Source organism: Cydia pomonella, unplaced genomic scaffold (assembly GCF_033807575.1).
Source record: "Cydia pomonella isolate Wapato2018A unplaced genomic scaffold, ilCydPomo1 PGA_scaffold_163, whole genome shotgun sequence".
Classification (NCBI taxonomy): domain Eukaryota; kingdom Metazoa; phylum Arthropoda; class Insecta; order Lepidoptera; family Tortricidae; genus Cydia; species Cydia pomonella.
In genome coordinates, this window is record NW_026907805.1 from 79,025 (window position 1) to 99,088 (window position 20,064).

General features: G+C 41.8%; 3 protein-coding genes across 3 annotated transcripts; 2 read left to right on the forward strand and 1 right to left on the reverse strand.

Annotated features, from left to right (window-relative positions):
* Positions 1–4,585: 4,585 nt before the first annotated feature.
* Positions 4,586–5,803, reverse strand: LOC133533419 (uncharacterized protein K02A2.6-like). Its single transcript, XM_061872397.1, has one exon. It carries the CDS (start codon positions 5,801–5,803, stop codon positions 4,586–4,588), a length of 1,218 nt encoding a protein of 405 aa, XP_061728381.1.
* Positions 5,804–6,946: 1,143 nt separating this feature from the next.
* LOC133533420 (uncharacterized) lies at positions 6,947–15,697 on the forward strand. Its single transcript, XM_061872398.1, is given in 4 exon segments — positions 6,947–9,244; positions 9,372–9,437; positions 11,713–11,959; positions 15,428–15,697. Coding segments are annotated over 4 exon segments (2,697 nt in total). The 3' UTR covers positions 15,514–15,697.
* A 451-nt stretch (positions 15,698–16,148) lies between these two features.
* On the forward strand, positions 16,149–18,945 carry LOC133533422 (uncharacterized). The gene is made up of 2 exons (XM_061872399.1): positions 16,149–17,693; positions 18,796–18,945. The coding sequence occupies exons 1-2, from the start codon at positions 16,149–16,151 to the stop codon at positions 18,943–18,945; spliced, it is 1,695 nt and encodes a 564-aa protein (XP_061728383.1).
* The last annotated feature ends 1,119 nt before the right edge of the window (positions 18,946–20,064 follow it).

Genomic DNA, 20,064 nt, shown 5'->3' on the forward strand with positions numbered 1-20,064 from the left:
GTTGCCACAGTTCAATTGTCACAAATTGCCTGACTGGTCATTATTATGTGATGACGGGATAATAAATCTGTACCCCTAGTGTAAATAAATTCGATTTTGAAACGTGACGTACGCGTTTGCGTTTAGTCTCATTTTGTATGGGTTTTTGAACAGCGCGCCAAGCGGGACGTTTTGGAAAGTCAAAAATCTCATACAAAATGACACTTAACGCAAACGCGTACGTCACGTTTCGCTGTCGAAAATATTTACACTAGGGGTACTGGTGTTAATTGAAGTGTCATTTTAGTATGGCAATAAAGACACAGCATATTAGTAATAAATTAAGAAGAAAATATCACTGTGACAATAATCTTCAGTTTTTGCTAAACCCTGTCTCAATCGATGCAAATGTGGTTATGATGACATAATGAGAGTTCCACAGGTATTTCAACATGTGTAAGTTAATATTGTAAATGACTTGACGGTGATTATCATTAAGAACTATTTAAGCGACATCTGACCTACATAGCCAAAACTAAACTGAACCGCATCCTGCCAAACCCCATGGTCACAACCACAACCTTGACCAGCTGCCACAACCATTTGCGGTCACACAAAGATAACGCTCTTGAAATTTTACCTTTATTGCTATAACTTTATAGTCCTCGTATGGAAGTTTGAACGGTAAAAGTAAGTTGGTTCCGCAGCGGTCATTCATGGTATAAAAGAGGTCTTCCTGCGTTTTGTTTCGCAAGTCAAGGTTCTATTTTTGAATGGAAACACAACGTAACTCAAAATTCAATTACCGTTATAATAAAAAAAAAATAAAAAAAAAAAAAAAAATAATAATTTATTTCAGGTATATCAGGCACCCATAAGACTACACTTACTAGATATACTTTGGAAATCAGGTTACGATATAGGAAAATTAGGAAGCCAAAGATCGTACAGATTTAAGAAAATGTTGAAAAGCGGAAACAGTAGATAAAGATGCAGCTTAGAAGAGAGAGAGAAAGAGGGACTAACCTATTCAGGTGGATCTAGGTGCCTATTGTCTAGGGTTGGTCTCATACTTCTTGCGCTGAGATTTTCTTAGTTAGTAACAATTCTCTACCCCCTTTAAAATTCCCAATTGGAAAAATCATGAAATCTATTCGCTACGCCACACCAGTTTGAGAAAGACTACCATACATCTCGTGTAGTCTTGTGTGGTTTTTTCATTCATGTAGTCTTGTGTGGAAGGTATAATAAGCTTTAGAAATAAGTTTACGCTTTACATGATTCTTAAATTTATTAATTGATAATTTAGTAATATTCACATAAAACAGACAAAAAAAAATAAAAATTATGTAAGTAGTGTATATGGTTTGGAATTTTATTATAATAAAATCTTACACACTTAATGATTTCTTAATTTTATGGACTCAAGTGAAGGGCACTGCGAGCTTATGTTTATTTCTAGTATTAATATTATAAATATCACAATTTTTCCTAGAATTGGCAATATTTTTATGTAGGTACATACAGAACATTCTCATAAATCTCTAAGTGACTCTCTATAATTCATTTTATATATTGCTCGAATAGCCCTCTTCTGTACTCTCACCACCCCACAGTAAAATACTATATGACATAATGCTATGGAAGTAACTAAAATATACTAATCACATTCTAAATAAAGTCACATTCAGGGTGATTTTGCTTCCTATGTCCGTTTACTCTCTGAGGGGTGGACATGAAGGTCTTACTGAACAACGTTTTCATGGAGCCAGTCTCAAATCGCGAATAATATAAAAATTTTCGACAAAACATATGCAACATCAAATTTTTTGCATTTTCGGGGTTGGCCATAGGTAGGGCTGCCATCTCGAATTTCGCCAAACCCGGACAAAGATTAAAAAAAAACCCAGACATTTGGCGTAAATCGCATTTTTCCCCGGACGAGTCCGAAAATAATATTTTTAAAAAACAAGACCTTTAATTTTACATGTAGATTTAATGTGCTTCCTTACATGAAAAGTGTCCGGGTTTTCCCCGGACACTTCTTGAAACCCACCCCCCCGGACGGCCCTCGGACGACCTCCAAACTAGGACAAATCCGGGAAAACCCGGACGGATGGCAGCCCTAGCCATTAGCGCTATAGTAGAAGTTGTTTAGTACCTATTTCACCTCTCAGACTACGGTCAGATATAATAAAATAACCCTCTAGGTATATAGTACACTGTTTTGAATGCAGAGTTATGCCAACGTGACCTTGGAACGTTTCGGCTGCGCAGGAGTGGAATGCGCGTGCTATGCTGGTCACGATGTACACACGTCAGTTTCACTCTCAACATGGCGGCAACAATGTGCAATGCATTCAGAAAGGCAGGGCACTTCTAATTCGGCAAAGGCCGTCACGTCACGACTAAAGCTAAACACTAAATCCCTGCTAATGTTATAAATTCAATAGATAGTAATTCTGTCTGTTTGATACCTTTTCGCCCTTATTCGATTATAATGGAATTTGGGATAGACATAGTAGGTAGTTCAAAGGAATAACAATAGGATAGTTTTATCACGAAAATCTGATGGTTTGAAAACTTTCTTTGATTCCAATCTAATGAAATAAGAGATATAGTGAGTGCATACTCACCATGAATTTAATTTATTGAATTGATGACACATTGGTACAAATTAAATTAGGAACTTATTTTGAAATATTACTGTAAAGATTCTTGGAAGCGCTGGTGGCCTAGTGATAAGAGCGTCCGACTTGCAATCCGGAGGTTGCGGGTTCAAACCCCGGCTCGTACCAATGAGTTTTTCGGAACTTATGTACGAAATATCACTTGATATTTACCAGTCGCTTTTCGGTGAAGGAAAACATCGTGAGGAAACCGGACTAATCCCAACAAGGCCTAGTTTAATCCTCTGGGTTGGAAGGTCAGATGGCAGTCGCTTTCGTAAAAACTAATGCCTACGCAACATCTTGGGATTAGTTGTCAAGCGGTCCCCAGGCTCCCATGAGCCGTGGCAAAATGCGGGGACAACGCGAGGAAGAAAGAATAAAAAAAAGCGGCCAAGTGCGAGTCGGACTCGCCCATGAAAGGTTCCGTACCATTTATGACGTATTAAAAAAAACTACTTACTAGATCTCGTTCAAACTAATTTTCGGTGGAAGTTTGCATGGCAATGTATATCATATATTTTTTTTTATTTTTCATTCTGTTATTTTAGAAGTTACAGGGGGGGACACACATTTTTTCACTTTGGAAGTGTCTCTCGCGCAAACTATTCAGTTTAGAAAAAAATGATATTAGAAACCTAAATATCATTTTTGAAGACCTATCCCTAGATACTCCACACGTATGGGTTTGATGAAAAAAAATTTTTTTTTTAAATTTTATGACGTATTAAAATAAAACTACTTACTAGATCTCGTTCAAACCAATTTTCGGTGGATGTTTGTATGGTAATGTATCGTATCGTATTTTTTTTTAGGTTTATCATTCTCTTATTTTAGAAATAGAAGGGGAACACACGTATGGGTTTGATGAAAAAAGATTTTTTGAGTTTCAGTTCTAAGTATGGGGAACCCCCAAATTTTATTGTTTTTTTTTCTATTTTTGTGTAAACATCTTAAGGCGGTTCATAGAATACATCTACTTACCAAGTTTGAACAGTATAGCTCGTATAGTTTCGGAAAAAAGTGGCTGTGACATAATCGGACAGACAGACGGACATGACGAATCTATAAGGGTTCCGTTTTTTGCCATTTGGCTACGGAACCCTAAAAAGACTGTAAAGATTCTTGCATAGAAGTTTGTCTGTGATGAGAGAGAATCTGACTGTACTTTTGCAATTAGAATGTATTAAATGAAACACAATGGCGTTCATGCAAGACTGTTTTATTATAGATAGTGACGGTGGGTACCTATACTTATTTTTATACCTACCTACATACATCACATTTCTCCTCTCAGAAAAATATACGAAGCAGAGCAGGTAACAATTTGCTAAACTAAATGGGGCCTATGAATATACGCCATAAGGTACATTTTAAAATTATTGATTTATGACATCATCAAGTGCTTGTTACTATCCAGTTAGATAATAGTTATATCCAGTTACACATCAGTCGGTACCTTAAACGTTAAGTAATACATGATTTACTAAACCCTTATCTATAAGTATAAAAAGTAATATATATGTCTGTTCCTCCAGACAGCTGTGAGGTAGAATAAATTAATGCTTACGATTTTTACAATTAGGTACTTAAGTACTAACTTATATCTACAATAAACAGAGCTTTATAAGTTGATAGAATTTGGGAAGGACATTGTGGTAAACCCTTAGTCGTATTTTGTAGCCATATGTGTAGGTATATATTTACTGGTTTATGAAGTATAAATACTGATCATATTTACATAAACTATGTCTGTATATTACGAGTAGGTATTAGTAATTACATGTATTTATACATAGGTACGTATTCTTATTAATTTATTTTGTGTTACTATTAATGTTGGGTTTACATACGGACAGAGATAAAAGGCTGTTTTTTTTTTTAAATTACTTATATAATGGTGTTACTGTGCGTTTACCTTGCCTACTGGTGCCTACCTAAATTTTATAATTGATTTTAGCGCGCGGGCGCAGCGCCCTCGCCTGCTCCGTGCTCGCGACCGGCTCGCGGGCTGGCGTGCCCGGTGGGGGCAGTAGGGCCCTATTCGACTCATCCCTTTCCAATGATGCTTCTGCATCTTTAAATTCTGGGGACTCTGGTCTGGAGTGAATTTCATATTGCTGGCTCGGTGAAAGCAGGGAAGTCTCGGGATGAAGAGATAAATTGTCACTGGGTAATGAGTAACGTACCATTTTTCTTTTGATAAGCTGGTCTATGTGTCTGCTCCCGTCTTTTTCGCCAGCCTTCACATTGTATGTGACAGCGCCAGTGCGCTCTGTTACTAAGCCCTCTGTCCACTTCGGGCCATTCTTAGAATAATTTCTAACCAATACCTGATCCCCTTGATGTAGCTCGCGCGTGGTTCCGCCGGCGTGGCGCAGCTGTGCGCTCTGTGCCGCCTGCACGCGGGCGGCGGGCGCGGCGCTGCCGGCGCGCAGCAGGTCCAGGCGCGTGCGCAGTCGCCGCCCCAGCATCGCCACGGCGGGCTCGCGCGCCGTGCTGCTGTGCGGGCTATTGCGATACTGCAGTAAAAATTTTAAAAGGGCGGTCTCCATGTTCTCACCTTCGGTTGTGGCCTTTTTGAGTACCTTTTTAACAGTTTTGACTGCGTTTTCTGCGGCTCCGTTGCTTGACGGGTGGTATGGAGCTGTGACAATGTGGAATACGCCATTTTTTTGTAAGAAGGCCTCAAAGTCGTGGGACGTAAATGGTGGGCCGCCATCAGTGACCAGTTGAATGGGTAACCCATACCTTGCGAAGACCTCCCGCAACTTGATCGTCACGTGCGCGGCTGTCGTGCCGCTCGTCATTGAGAATACTTCGAGCCACTTCGAATGAGCATCAATCAGGAGAAAATATGTTCGACCATTATGATGTAAGAAATCGGCATGAAGTCTCACCCAGGGTTCGGCGGGCCAGGCATATGGCACCGGGGCGGCGCGCGGCGGCGCGTCCAACTGGGCGCGGCAGGCGTCGCAGGAGCGCGCGCGCCGCTCCAGATCGGCGTCCAGTCCCGGCCACCACACGTAGCATCGTGCAATCTGTTTCATGCGCACCATACCTACATGACCGGCGTGTACCTCCTCCATCACCTGTGCCCGCAGACTGGCAGCGCCAGCGCCCAGTACGTCAAGCGCGCCTAAAAACCGCCGCATTCGCTACATCTAGCAAAAATAGCGCCACTAAAAAATCAAGCGCAACAGCTGCTGGCGGATCACGCACACTAGACGTCACGAAGACACCCGAGGTAAGCCGACCGGCAACCAAGGCACCTACCGAGTCTACAGACGAGCCGTCACCGCCAGCGACCCCAAGTATGAATCCGGACCCAAGTATGAATCCGGCCCCAAGTGTGAATCCGGAACCCAATGCCTCCAACTTGCAGTTGCAACTTGCAGCTAATTTCACCGACAATGACTATCGCACCGTGTCATATAAAAGAGGCCGTATGCAACCAAAAATAACACGAGTTGCTATCACCGGAACAGGCCCAGCAGATACCGACTTACTTACTATAGAGCGCGGAAAAAAAATTCACGCCTGCTTTTTTAAAAGCGACACAACACCGGAGGCCGTTAGGTCTTATATCGCTAAAAAGACCGGATATACGAATTGCTCGGTCGAAAAATTACGCCTAAAGCACGAGCACTATGCGTCGTTTGCAATAACTGTCCCGTGCAGTAAGTATGAAGAAATGATGTCTCCAAACATATGGCCATCAGGAACGGAGGTGAGCGAGTGGTTTCGAGGCGGCGCCGGGCGCGCCGGGCGCGCTCTCCCCCGACCTCGACTCCCCCCGCTTCGCTCCCCCGACCGCGTCACTGCCGCCCCCAGCGCAGGAAAGTCATCCCCACCGCCGTGCACCTCGACAAAAAACCTTATCAGTGTGTCACCAAAACATTAGGGGCCTGAGTGGTAAAACCACACAACTAGAAGCGCTCCTTAGCGACGAGCTGTCATGTGATGTGTTAGTGATTACAGAGCATTTTTTACGATACTATGAAATCCAATCTGTTACCCTAACAAATTTTGACCTTCTATCCTATTACTGCAGACCGAATGTAGAACGCGGTGGTAGCTGCATATACGTCAAGTCCGATAAAAAAGCTGTAAACAAACCCGATTATCGCGATTTATCCCGGGAACAGATATTCGACGTATGTGCTGTATACCTTGTAGACGAAAATATCTTAATAATAGGAATTTACCATTCAAATCTGACCAGCCATACCGAGTACCTAAAACTATTCGAAGAGTTACTAACAAAAATTAACAATGACGAACTTACAGCGATAATAATGGGAGATATTAATATCGACCTTCTTGAGAATACTCCGTCAAAGAGGCAGTTGATGGATATATTAACGACACAGGGGTTTCGGCAGTATATCGACGATGCAACCAGACAGGACGGCTCAAGCTCAACTTTGCTAGACCATGTGTACACAAACATCCGCGACGATCGAGTTACCGCCGCCTGCGTTGACACCCATCTGAGCGATCACGCAGCGCAGCGACTGATCGCGCCGTGCCCCCCGCGCCACCCACCGCCTCAAGTGATAACAAAACGGGTTTTTAGCCACAAAAACAGAACGGCCTTCGTCTTAGCACTGGAGTCCATAGACTGGCAAGCAGTTGTGGCTAAACACAGCGGCGAATGTAAACAATTTGCAGCCACAGTAATTAATGTCCTCACTAACTTACTAAATATCCACCTTCCACTAAAACCTTTAATAATACGTCCTAAATACAACCCCTGGATTGATAGCGAAATCCAAGATCTAAAAGCACTGGCTTTAGAGTTTACTAGCCTATCAAAAAAATACCCGGATAATATTCCCTTACATGACGCCTCGAGTAAGTTACAGGAATGCTACCACTATAAATTAAAAACTAAGCGCAGTGACTATTTTAATTCAATCATTGATAATAACCCCAATAAAAGCAGGGCGATGTGGAAGGCCATCAACACCGAGCTAGCTCGGGCCCCCCGCGAGCGTGTCGACTACACCGAGCTGCTCGTGGATAACGCCGGCCGCCGATTTGAGTCCAAACAGCTCGCGGTGGACGCGCTCAACCACGAGTTCGTGACGGCGGCCACTGCGTGCGGTGCGCCCTCTGCCGACCACGGCCGATGCATTTCCGCCTTGTCGGAGGGGTACGCTGACGCCGATTGCTCGCTGAGGCTGAGGGCTTTCACACCGCACGAAGTCGCTAATTTATTTAAATATTCTGTTGCGCCTAAAAACAGCACTGACGCTTATGGCTTATCCACTAACCTGCTAAAGCAAGCCAGCCCTACAATTAGCTACGTGTTATCCCACTTATTCAACAACTGTATGCGATCAGGAGTGTATCCGGAAACCTTAAAAAAAGTTAAAATATGCCCTCTTTATAAGGGTAAAGGCAAAAAATCAATTATTAAATCCTATCGCCCCATATCATTGGTTCCAGGCCCGAGCAAGTGTTTTGAGGCGGGGTTAAATAAGCGTTTACTTGGTTTCTGGGCACCGCGGAACATACTGTCCGAGAGCCAATACGCCTATCGACAAGGCCGGTCCACCACAGACCTGGTGCGCGAGGTGGTGCGCGGTGTACTGAGCGCCCGCGAGGCAGAGCGGTATGTAGCCGTAATTTGCTGCGACCTATCGCGCGCCTTCGACACGGCGGACCACGCACTCGTCGCCGACAAACTTGCGCACTACGGCATTCGGGGACCGGCCAATAAGCTAATATTGTCATTTATGACAGACAGAGCTCAGGTCGTCGTTGGCGCCGGAGGTAGTGTTGTGTCTGCGGAATTACGAAACCTCATGGGCGTTCCCCAGGGCTCGTGCCTTTCCAACACTTTGTTTAGCGTTCTTTTAAACGACTTGCCAAAGGCGATAAAAGGAGCGGAGATATTTATGTACGCTGACGACGTCACGGCAGTCATAACCGCATCCGCTGAACATGAGTTGGAGGGAGCGATAAATGACATCATGGAACAACTACACCAATGGTTCCAGTCCAACGGCCTGGCCATGAACAAAGAAAAAACATGCTTCATGACGTTCAAGTTAAACGGTCACCCCAGCCCAACCCTGAGGGTGTGTGCGGGCGGTGCCCCTATACAGCAAGTTTCCGGCACACGCCTCCTGGGTTTCCAGCTCGACAGCGCATTAACGTGGGAGTCCCATATCGATGATCTGTGTGGCAGGTTGGGGCGGGCATGCTATGCGCTACGGCGCCTAGCGAGCACCGCCGGGCTGTGCGCGGTGCGCCAGTGTTATTACGCAACTATGCACTCACTCCTCACCTATGGCGTGGAGTTATGGGCCCGCGCTTCAGACTGGAGTCGCGTATTTGTTATGCAGAAGCGTGCCGTCCGTATTATGACCGGTAAACCATCAGATGCCCCAGCAAGAGACCTCTTCCGGGATCTCAACATATTGCCCCTTCCTTGCCTTTACCTTTACCAAGTGGCGGTGTTTACACACGAAAATCTGAACAAGTTCAAACTCAAGGGAACGAATGATAACTACCATCTCCGTAGCAATGCGCATAAAAACAGACTGATCGCTGATCCGCACAGACTCGCTAAGTCCCAGCGATCTGTATACTGCGCTGGACCATCTGTTTACAACCGCTTACCCGATAGTATCAGAAACACAGCTACCACCGCGGTCTTTAAGTGTAAATTAAAAATGTGGCTCATGAGCGAAGTGTTCTACGATTACGCAGAATACTTTAACCTACCTATTATAATTTAAAGTAAATAATATTATTGTTTCTGATTATATAAATAATATTGTTGTTACTATTATAATTTGAACTTTTATACATTGATTTTATAATGAATAATTAATTAATTCAACACTGTGTTTTTATAATCGTAATCAAGAAATGACTTGTAACTTTTTGTTATTAATAAATATTTGTATTTGTATTTGTATGTATTTGTACTGGTGGGGATCACTACTCGATACCCCCACACTATGCAATCATGATCGATGTGCAGCGTGTCCTTGCGGTGGAAATAAGGTTTTTCATTTTCTATTTCCGTGTCTGAAGGCCACCCGCTCATGATGTACCCGTACACTTTGCATAGTGTTATGTCTTTTTTTGTTTCCCTCGCCACGTCTCTGTGGCTAAGAGGGAAAGTTTCTTCCACAAAGTGTAGATATGCCGCGTCGTCCTCATCGTTTTTCCTCGACCCTGCAGGGAGCGGTAAGCGGGAAAGACCGTCCGCATTACCGTTTTTATCCGTCGATACGAACTCTATATCGAAGTCGTATGCTGCCAGTCGCACTGCATACCTCTGTAAGCGGCTCGCGGCCGTTTGAGGTATGCCATGCTTCGGGCCAAAAATGTATGTGAGCGCTTTGTGATCGCTTCGAAGGGTAAACTTACGGCCGAATAGATATTGATGGTGCTTGTTCACTCCGTACACGATGGCCAGCGCCTCCTTATCTATCTGGCTGTAGCGCCGCTCGGTCTCGCTAAGCGTGCGCGACGCGCAGCACACGAGGCGCTCGGTGCCGTCAGGATACCGTTGAGCCAGCACAGCACCAAGTCCATAGGCACTGCTGTCCACGCAGAGAACCAGTGGCAGCGAAGGCTCGTAATGTGCCAGCGCTGGACTGTTCAGCAACTCACCTTTTACCTGTTTGAAAGCCTGATCACACAAATGTGTCCACTGCCACCGGTTACCCTTGGCAAGTAGAGCATACAGTGGGTGTAAAATAGCACTGGTATTGGGTATAAATCGTGCATAATAGTTAATAAGACCCAAAGCGGCTCTAAGCTGTGACACATTTTGTGGCACAGGTAAATTTTCAATTGCGGCAATTTTACCTTTGTCCGTATGCAGGCCATTTTTATTTATCCTATAACCGAGGTAACAGACCTCGTCTTTAAAGAACTCACATTTTTCGAATTTAATACGCAACCCTGCCTCCCTCAGTCGAGTTAAAACCGCTTTCAAATTTTTCATATGATGATCTTTATTTCTACCAGTAACACAAATGTCATCGATAAATGCCACTACGCCCTCCAACCCGCTAAGCGTTTCTTCAATAAGTTTTTGAAATATTTCAGGCAAGCACTTTATTCCGAATGGAGCCCGTCGGTACAAAAAGGTACCTACGTGTGTAGTTATAGCGGTTAGAGGCTGTGAGTCATCATCGAGAACAAGTTGTAAATATGCGTTCTTTAAATCTAATTTAGTGAACTTTTCCCCTCCGCTTAAAGCCGCAAACAATTGTTCTATGCGGGGCAAGGGATAGTGAAATTCTTTTAAACATTTATTTACAGTGACCTTGTAGTCGCCGCATATGCGAATCGAACCGTCGCGCTTGATTACGGGAACTATGGGCGTCCCGTATTCGGAGGTTTCCACTTTATAAATTACATTTTCGGATTGCAACCTTTCAAGCTCACGTTCGACTGGCATACGCAGCGCTAAAGGCAACGGTCGGGCTTTACAGAATATCGGGGCACTATCTTTCAAATGCAAGTGTATTTTTGTTTTAAAAGTACCTAATCTATCTTCAAAGACCTCTGGAAACTCATTTTTTAATTGAAGCACCAAGGGATCATTGTTGTCTGATATATTGTTTATCTTTATAGAAGCGAGATTTAATTTGCGCAACCAAGATCGGCCTAACAAGGGCGGGCCGCCGTTATCAATAACAAACAACGGTAAATCAGCTGACTCCCTCCCGCTCGTAACACGCACTCTGATGTACCCCAATGGGATTATTGGTACTCCCGTATATGAATGGAATCTATCGTCATCTTTTTGTAAGTTTAAATGTGAAAAATGTTTATCGTAAAATTGTTTTGATACCGCCGATATTCTACTGCCCGTGTCAATTTCAAATGAAATATTACGATTGTTAACTCTAAGTTCACAATGAAAAGGTCCATCTTTTATCTTACTTTTTACTGATAGAATCTTGTACATACCATCACTCGTATCGTCGTCCGAACTATCACCATTAATGTAGTTCTGATACTTAGACCTGCCGGCACTATCACCTTTTTTACACATTGTAGACAAGTGTCCTTTGTCCTTGCACAGGTTGCAAGTATACGACTTGTAGCGACACTTGTTAGGCCCGTGTCCCTCCCGGCCACAGCGCCAGCAAGCGGGCCGCCGCTTGGTCGCCGCGGGCGCCTGGCCCACGCGGTGCAGGCCGGCCGCGCCCTGCCCGAGTCCTGCCGTCGGCGCCCCGCCGCCGCCGCCGCCGCCGATGGCCGCTGTCTCAGCGTGCCGCTCGGCCGCTTCCAATGCGAGCGCCAACTCCACCGCCTTTTTGTAGTCCAATGTGGGTTCCGCGAACAAGCGCGACCTCATATCTTCACTCCTGAGGCCCGAAACAAATTGGTCGCGTAGATTTTCCTCCAGGCTTGAACCGAAGTTGCAATGTGTCGCGAGATGTTTTAAATTTTGAAGGAAAACCCCGACCGATTCGCCTTCCGCTTGCCGCCGCTGTCGAAAAATATGCCTCTCGGCTATTTCTGATCTTTTTGGGTCCAAATGGTTTTTTACAAGATCCACTAGGATTTTGAAGTCTTTCTTTTCTGGATGATCAGGTGCACACAGATCACACATCAATTCGTAGGTCGCTGAGCCGACGTGTGTTACCAACGTGGCCACGCGCAACTCGTCTTTTATTTCATTCAGTAAAATGAACTGATCCACGAGCCGTACGTACGCGTCCCAATTCCCTCGACCGTGTAGATCGAATTCGTGTAGCTTTCCGAAAGGCATGGTCACTAATTTCGACTAAAATTCACCAATTCGTCGCCAGTTAGAATGTATTAAATGAAACACAATGGCGTTCATGCAAGACTGTTTTATTATAGATAGTGACGGTGGGTACCTATACTTATTTTTATACCTACCTACATACATCACAGCAATGAGAACGGAAATGGATGTTTAAATTAAGAACGAGAGTTAATGGAAAGGTCCTCGTGTTTTATGAGTAAGCTAGAAAGCATCGTTACACAATGTTTTTCATTATAAAATATAAAATATTTTGTGTAGTACTTAACTTAGGTACAGTCAGCCGCAGTAGCTAAGCGAGCGTTTCGTCCAAAAATACTAACACTCTTGACCTTTTTACAATAAAGTTGTGTTTACCTACTTCATGACTGGATATATTCTGGTTAAGAAATGCTGACTGAAAGTATGTTCTATACCGAATACAATGTTAATAGTAATAACTAAGTATATTACTAAATAATTGATCTACAGTAAACAGTTTCGAGACCAAGGAAACAAATATCTACACTTTATCTACTTTCTCTTTCTTGTATTTATTAATTTGCGATATTGTTTGTACTAAAATAGGCATTTTATTAGCTACATAGCGTTACGTGACTCGGAATTATCTTATTGTCCGCGGTTAATGTTTTCTTATTCAAGGAATGAGCTATTCGCTTTAATAGCCTCTTCTTATTGGACTGTAAACATACTTTACTCAAATAGTCAGTCATTCGTGTAAATATTCACTAAAAAATATGTAAGATACGTAAAATAAATTAAATGAAAATTTTCCATATGTACAATAAAATTAAACTAAAATCTACAAGTTATAAATACAAAACTTAAAATTAAAAAGTGCGTTAACTAAAAAGATTGACATGAAAAACCTATGCTGGTGCCATCAGCGGGTGCCATCTGCAAAACACTTACACTGGCCTACCCCATTGTCGTATATATATGACCCAAAACAGATCATATTATACTAGGAGCTATTTGATGTATACATTCGGCCATCGCAGTTATAAAGTGGACTTGAGTTCTACTTTACACTGGTAAGTTTGCAATCTGCTTCGCTGCAAGGCCGCAGGTGACAGTTGCAGCCGGGCAGTCGACAATGCGCCATTACATATGCATTTATGTGCAGCAGACGTAATGCAGCTTGCCATTAGCATGTGGAGTTTCACTATTTGGACTATAGGGACCGTGCGCGTTGGAGGGTCTGCCATCTTGTGGTCTGAAACGGAACCATAAACAGGCACATTTACACGTCAAGTGTTTTCTTGTGCATAGTAGGTTCTGCCATCTTGTGGGCTACATCGGAACAAAAAACATCACATTTACGCCTCGCGCCAAAAATCTGACGGCTCCTGTGCTGCCTCCTACAGTTCATGCACGCTCCCTATTTGGAGGACATTTCCTAATCTAACAGCGGAGTGGTGTGGTTACACGCTGAGATGTACTCAGAAAATACATTATGGTTTACTATACACGCAGGACTATTTGTTAAAATTAAAGAATCATAGTGGTCGATTAAAATTTGACGATTCTGGACATTTTACAAAGAAAAAACCTTTAAAAGGAGAATGGAAACGTGGCAAACGGCCCGAATATAAACATATTCATAGCGTCATACTTGCAATAGCAGTTGACATTAAAACTTAGCTTGGTCGAACTCTAACTGCGATTTTTACACCGGGTTTTAGCGGTTATTTATTGCGAACTGCGAAGGCACTTTGACTTAGACGCTGACCACGCAAACCTTGGCAATAAGAATGCATACATATCCCTACCTATAGGCTCCATAATCGACGTGACACTTGGCATGAAAACGTAGCGTGGTCCGACTGTTGTGACGTAGTGATATTTTGCTGGATTGTACTCGTACTTGCAAAGGTTCCCCGAAGTTCAACAGGCTCAATAATAGAGTAGCCCGCGGCAACACCGCCGGTGAACATTTGAAAGCCGCGAAGGCCGATTATCTGTTCCGGACGCTGTTATCAATGTTCACGCCGCTTGTACACATTCTCTGCCGCGGGCCAGATGACCAGGGCTGCCTCTGCTGTTCCACCTCCAAGTAGTATAGGTTAAGTATCGAGTCCTCTGCTTTAAGACTGGACTTTTTCAGACCCTTATAAGTCCAAATTCGGGTTTTTTTAACTTGTTAGAGACTCGGGTCTATTGTAGAGGCTTGAGTTATTTTCAGAAAAGTCTCATAATTTTATTAAAAAATGCATTGTCGTCATATAAAATTCATGAATTGGTGTACCTAATACACCAGACAATAATGTTTATTTTGGTTGCTACAAGTCTTTAGATAAAACCAATAAAATACATAAGCCCGCCATAACCGCGAATAAGCGCGATAAGACCGCCTGTTGTATGCCTCTAAATTTAATCAATTGTTTATTTTTCTTGTATATTTTTACTGAGGTGTGCCAATAAAGAGTATTCTATCTATCTAGCTACAATTCTTGACGGAGGCTTGAGTCCTTTTGAGTTGCGCTTAAAAAACGCAGTAAAGGACTCAACTCGGAAACTTAAATAACTCGGAAGTTTTTTTAGCGCAGTCTCGTCGAATGTGTCAATTAAGTTTTTCAAATTTAGACTTAGAAAAACTCGAATTCCTACCAGCACTACCTCCAAGTTATCGTTATCGCCAAAAAAAATATTGAACAAGTGAGAGTGGAGCGCAAGCGAAGCGTCTCCTTACAGCTTGCGTAAATATATCCTTCGCGTATCTGTCCGGCTCTTCTCCGGGTAGGTCGCATTTATACAATTTTGTGACAACGTTCAATATTTTTTCGGCGATTCCGTTTTTGAAAAAAAAAAAGGTAGTATAAACTTTCCAGAGACAGACTCGCCAGGATTGCAATTCACAGAGGATCAAGTTATTAGAACTTGAACACTTATAATAATTGCCGACTGTAGCCTCTTAACGCTCCCAATATATTAGACTCGTCAAAACGAATCATACGAGCCAACGAAGAGGCTAATATAATTCATCTTACGGCTCTTCCATAAGATCATCCCAATGGTACCTACCAAACCTTCATATTGTCATCTATTCATTATATATTATACTTGCAAACTTTAATATCGATACGTTAAGCGTGAAAACTGAAGACGTTACAGACAGACAGACAGATCAGATATACTGAGTTACATTGATATTTATAATATTAGTAAAGATTAATAGGTACAGTCAACCAATTTGATTCCTAGGCCACTATAGAACCATGTCATAATGACTTCTACGACAGTGCTTATTGAGTGATGCATGTCATGTATAGAGTAGTTATATAAAGTGACAAGGTTCTATAGTGGCCTAGGATTCAAATTGGTTGACTGTACCTAGACTAGGTGGGGATGTCCATTAAATGTCTATTTACTTCTATTACTAATACCTAGAATGGATTAATATTTTTACAAATGACACTTAATTTCATTTTACTTATTTCTTGCTTTACGTTAAAAGGTACGGTGGTGATTGATTAATAGGTATATGTACATTACTGGTTCGATTTAATGGCGCCAAAGTTACCACAAAGCCGTTTCAGTTCATCGATTCAATGTCAAGAGAATAGTAACGTTAAAAAATACGAAGGAAGGAAAAGTTTTTAGCATAAGTAATAATGGACAAGTTTCATCTGCATTATGTATTCCTTTTTCTGATTAATTTTTGCTATGGTTTTGAGCAATTTTATGAAAAAAATGCCATAAAAGAGCTGCACAAATGCGTAACCATGATGATACGACGAATTGAACTTGGAAATATAACCGATGTTACTTTGATCAACGTGGATGCACAGCTGGCTGAGGCGCTGCACTCCTTGCCGCGCCAGGCGAGGTTCGTCTCCAGGACGGTCTATTGGCCGAACAACACGCTGTACAACGACGTTTACGTCATCCGTTGCGAGGATTACTTCGCCTTTGCTCAGGGACTGGACTTAGTCAAAAGAGACCCTTTTTGGAATCCGCGAGCGAAATTTATAATAACGATCGAGTACATGAAAGACTATCTTCAAGATATATCGGATTACCTGTTACTGAATCACATTTACAACGTCGCTCTTGTTGCTTTCTCCCAGGATCAAAATTTATTGGTTTATTCGTTTGAGAATCGATACGACGAATGTAACCGACCCGTAATAAAGTTGTTAAAACCGCGGTCCCGTTGTTCTGAAATTCACAATACCAACATCGGCAAAATATTTACACATGAGAAGAAAACTGTACTCCGAGGCTGCCGTGTTCAATTTGTGTCGCACGACTATTGGCCTTTCATATCGCTGTGCGGAAAGGACGCTATTGAGAATTATTTATTACAATTAATTCGTGACTATGGCATCACAGTCGAACTGATAGATTATGGAAACGTTGAAAACTTTGGTGAACGTCTGGACAACTTTACGTTCACGGGCATGTTACATGAGATAGAAACATACCACGTGGAAGGAGCTCTAGGTGGTTACTCACTAACTCATAATCAAATGTCAAACTTGGATTTCATAGAACCTTACATGGTTAATCATTACGAAATAGTAATTGCTAGAGCAAAACTGCTTCCCAAGTGGCCTGGAGTCCTCAAACAATTCGGAATAGGAGCTTTATGGGCTATTTTTGTCATTTTCTGCGTTAGTTGTGTCACGGTTACGCTCATGGGAATATTCAAAAGGCATGTGAGAGATACGAGTCGAGATATCCTCATAGTTTGGGGTTATTTTATGAGTAACATTAGTCAAACGCAGAAAGCTAAATCAGGACTACCCTATAGAATAGTGCTGCTTAATATACTTATGTACGTGTTTATGATATCATATGTTATTCAAGCGTCCTTGCTGAGCGCCACGACGCATCCCATCCGAGGATATCAGCCCAACGACGCCGAAGAAGTTGTCTCAAAGTACCAAGTGGTTGTCAGTCCCGCGTTTCATGCTGACTTATTAAGGAATCCAGTTATTAATTTAAAAAATGTTAACACAACCTGCAACCGTACTGTAAACTGCATAATGCAGGTTATGGTGAACTCTGATCAGCGCTTGTACACTCTAGCATCCGATATTTACCACAAGAGTTACACTGGGAAGTTTGCTGATGAGAACGGTGAGTCGAAGATCCACACAATAAGAGATCCAATTGGAACGCTTCTGCAAACTATGTACCTTCGGCGAGGGTCGTCTCTGGCGGCACCCTTCAATAAACTGCTCGGAAGAGTCCGGTCTGCAGGCTTAATCGACTGGTTCACCAGTAGACTTCATTATTCCGAACGACTTAAACACAAATTCCACGCGCGTAGAAAACGAAAGCCTCAATCTATGAAAGGATTGAAAGGTGTGTTCATGATTTTGATTTATGGATACTGTATATCAGGAATTTCGTTCATAGTCGAACATTTACGTTATATTATTGTGGGTTATCGATAGCCTCTAGACATCATAGATAGATTTAGACCAGGCTTACTCTGCAGCGATTGATAAAACGCAGTTTTTGAAATTCAATATACAACACCACAGAAAAAGTATTAAATAGTCTTGATGCTTGTGAATTATTCTACTGTATTAGTATAGTAGTAGTAAAAACTATAGTTTACAAACTGAGGGCCTTACTCTTATTACCACCAAGCTTGTCACTGGTTTCAGCTTCAGCTGGGTTAAAAAAAAAATCTGAATTTAAACTATAAATTCAGATTTTTTTAATATTTTACTACTTATATACCAAATTTTTGACATATTTTTGGTAGTTGCCAGCCCTGGAAGTCGCCCATTATCTGCTAAACAATAAATACACGCGTGAAAGTGCAATAATAGAAAGGTTCACATCCAATTACAATCATCTATTGGTTCACCAGTAAAGAGATGATGTCGGATGGTCAAACAAAAATGGAAGCTTTCAAATGTCATAACCATAACATTTAAGTACTTATACTTGTCTATAAATGTAAAATACAATGGTAAGTAAGTAGGTATATAAATATCAATAAATGTTAATGTATTTGGTGAGACGTTGCGTGAGGGTTTGCACTATCGCATGAAATTTGTAGCATTTTTTGTTGGACCAAGTTTATATATGAAAATTCTGTATAAAGGTTTTTTCTGATTGTCGGAGTAGACGAGATTTGAAATATGTAGTTTTCTGATACCTCATATCTCGGACGTAATCGCGAACTAAAGGGTAAAATAGATATCATTAGTTACATGTCCGAAAAGCTGCGGAAAAAAATTCAAACAATGTTAAAAGTTATGTTATGCATCTAGCGTCGTCTAATGATGGTCCCTTAAGAACTGACATTCTTCAAGGATTATTTGATCGGGCTCAATTTATAAAATTATATTCGAGCCTACAAGACTGTAATTAGGCCAATTTTGGTGTGAACCTTGGACTTTGACTCAGAAAGAAGAGAGCAAGCTCTTAGTGGCAGAGAAGAAAATCTGGCGGAAGATTCTGGGGCATATCAGAAATGAAGATGGAACTTGGAGGCGTAGGAAGAATAGGGAGCTAGCGGAGCTGGTTGCGGTGCTCAAAGCCACACGACTCCGCTGACTCGATCATCTGGAGAGGATAGAACAGGATCATGATGTGAGAAGAGCGTATGTGAGGCACCCGGGTGGAAAATGTCCGTCTGGGCGTCCCAGATACCGCTGGAGTGATGAAGCCCTAAAAGACCTGTCCGCCCTCGGAATACCTAGCTGGCGTGAAGTGAAAGGCCAAATCCTGTTTGGGTCACCGAGCCAGTGAAATAGTAGTATTAAGAAATATTCTTTTATTACTTAAATGTGACGTTTCTCAATAAATTAATATGCTAAACTTACAAAAAATGTCTTCAAACATTTTACGTGTAGGTACGTGTAAAAATGAACTGTCATAGGGACCATCATTCGACGCGAGAAGTATAATTATACTTCGTATCCAAATCCAAGACAACAAATATAATTTACTAGCAGCAGTACACGTTATCGTGCAGTCCAAGTCACACATTTTAGAGATTATAGTATTTAAAAAACAAGTTCGCGCTGTCCCTCTCACTCGCTACGCTGCGTTCCTGCTTCGACATCGCTTCTCCAGTACTCATTACATGTTTTTGTGTTAGTCCGAGTCACACGTATTTTCGCCAAAATAGTGTTCCTCTAAATATGTGTACCTAATTGTGTTTCGATTAATGTTTATTGTGCGCTGAATAAGAAGTATAGAATCAAAACATTATTTGAACTGCCGACCGCCGTACCCTCGAACGAAAAATTGATGTTTATTCAGCTCGGCAAGTCTAGTCTCGTTTGCCATACTTACATGGCAGTTAAACTTTCAATTTGAAATTGTAGGTATATTCGTTTAGCGTAATAAACTTATTACCTAAGAAATCAAGTAAGTAATTTTTACGTTCATACGAAATCACTTACTACAACTACCTTCTTTTTTGAATAAATAAATTACGGAAAAAATTAGTATGGGGCTACAAATAGATTACAATTTGAACTTTAAATAATTGTAATACGTACTATTATAGTATTATTTACTAATATAATATTATTTAGATTTCATTTTATGATTGCATAAAATGCAATGTTCACTCACAATTTTTTTTTACGAGATGCTTTCGCGTACAGATTTAAATATACAAACCATATTTGAATAAAGTTAATATATACTAGGTAATCGTTTCAC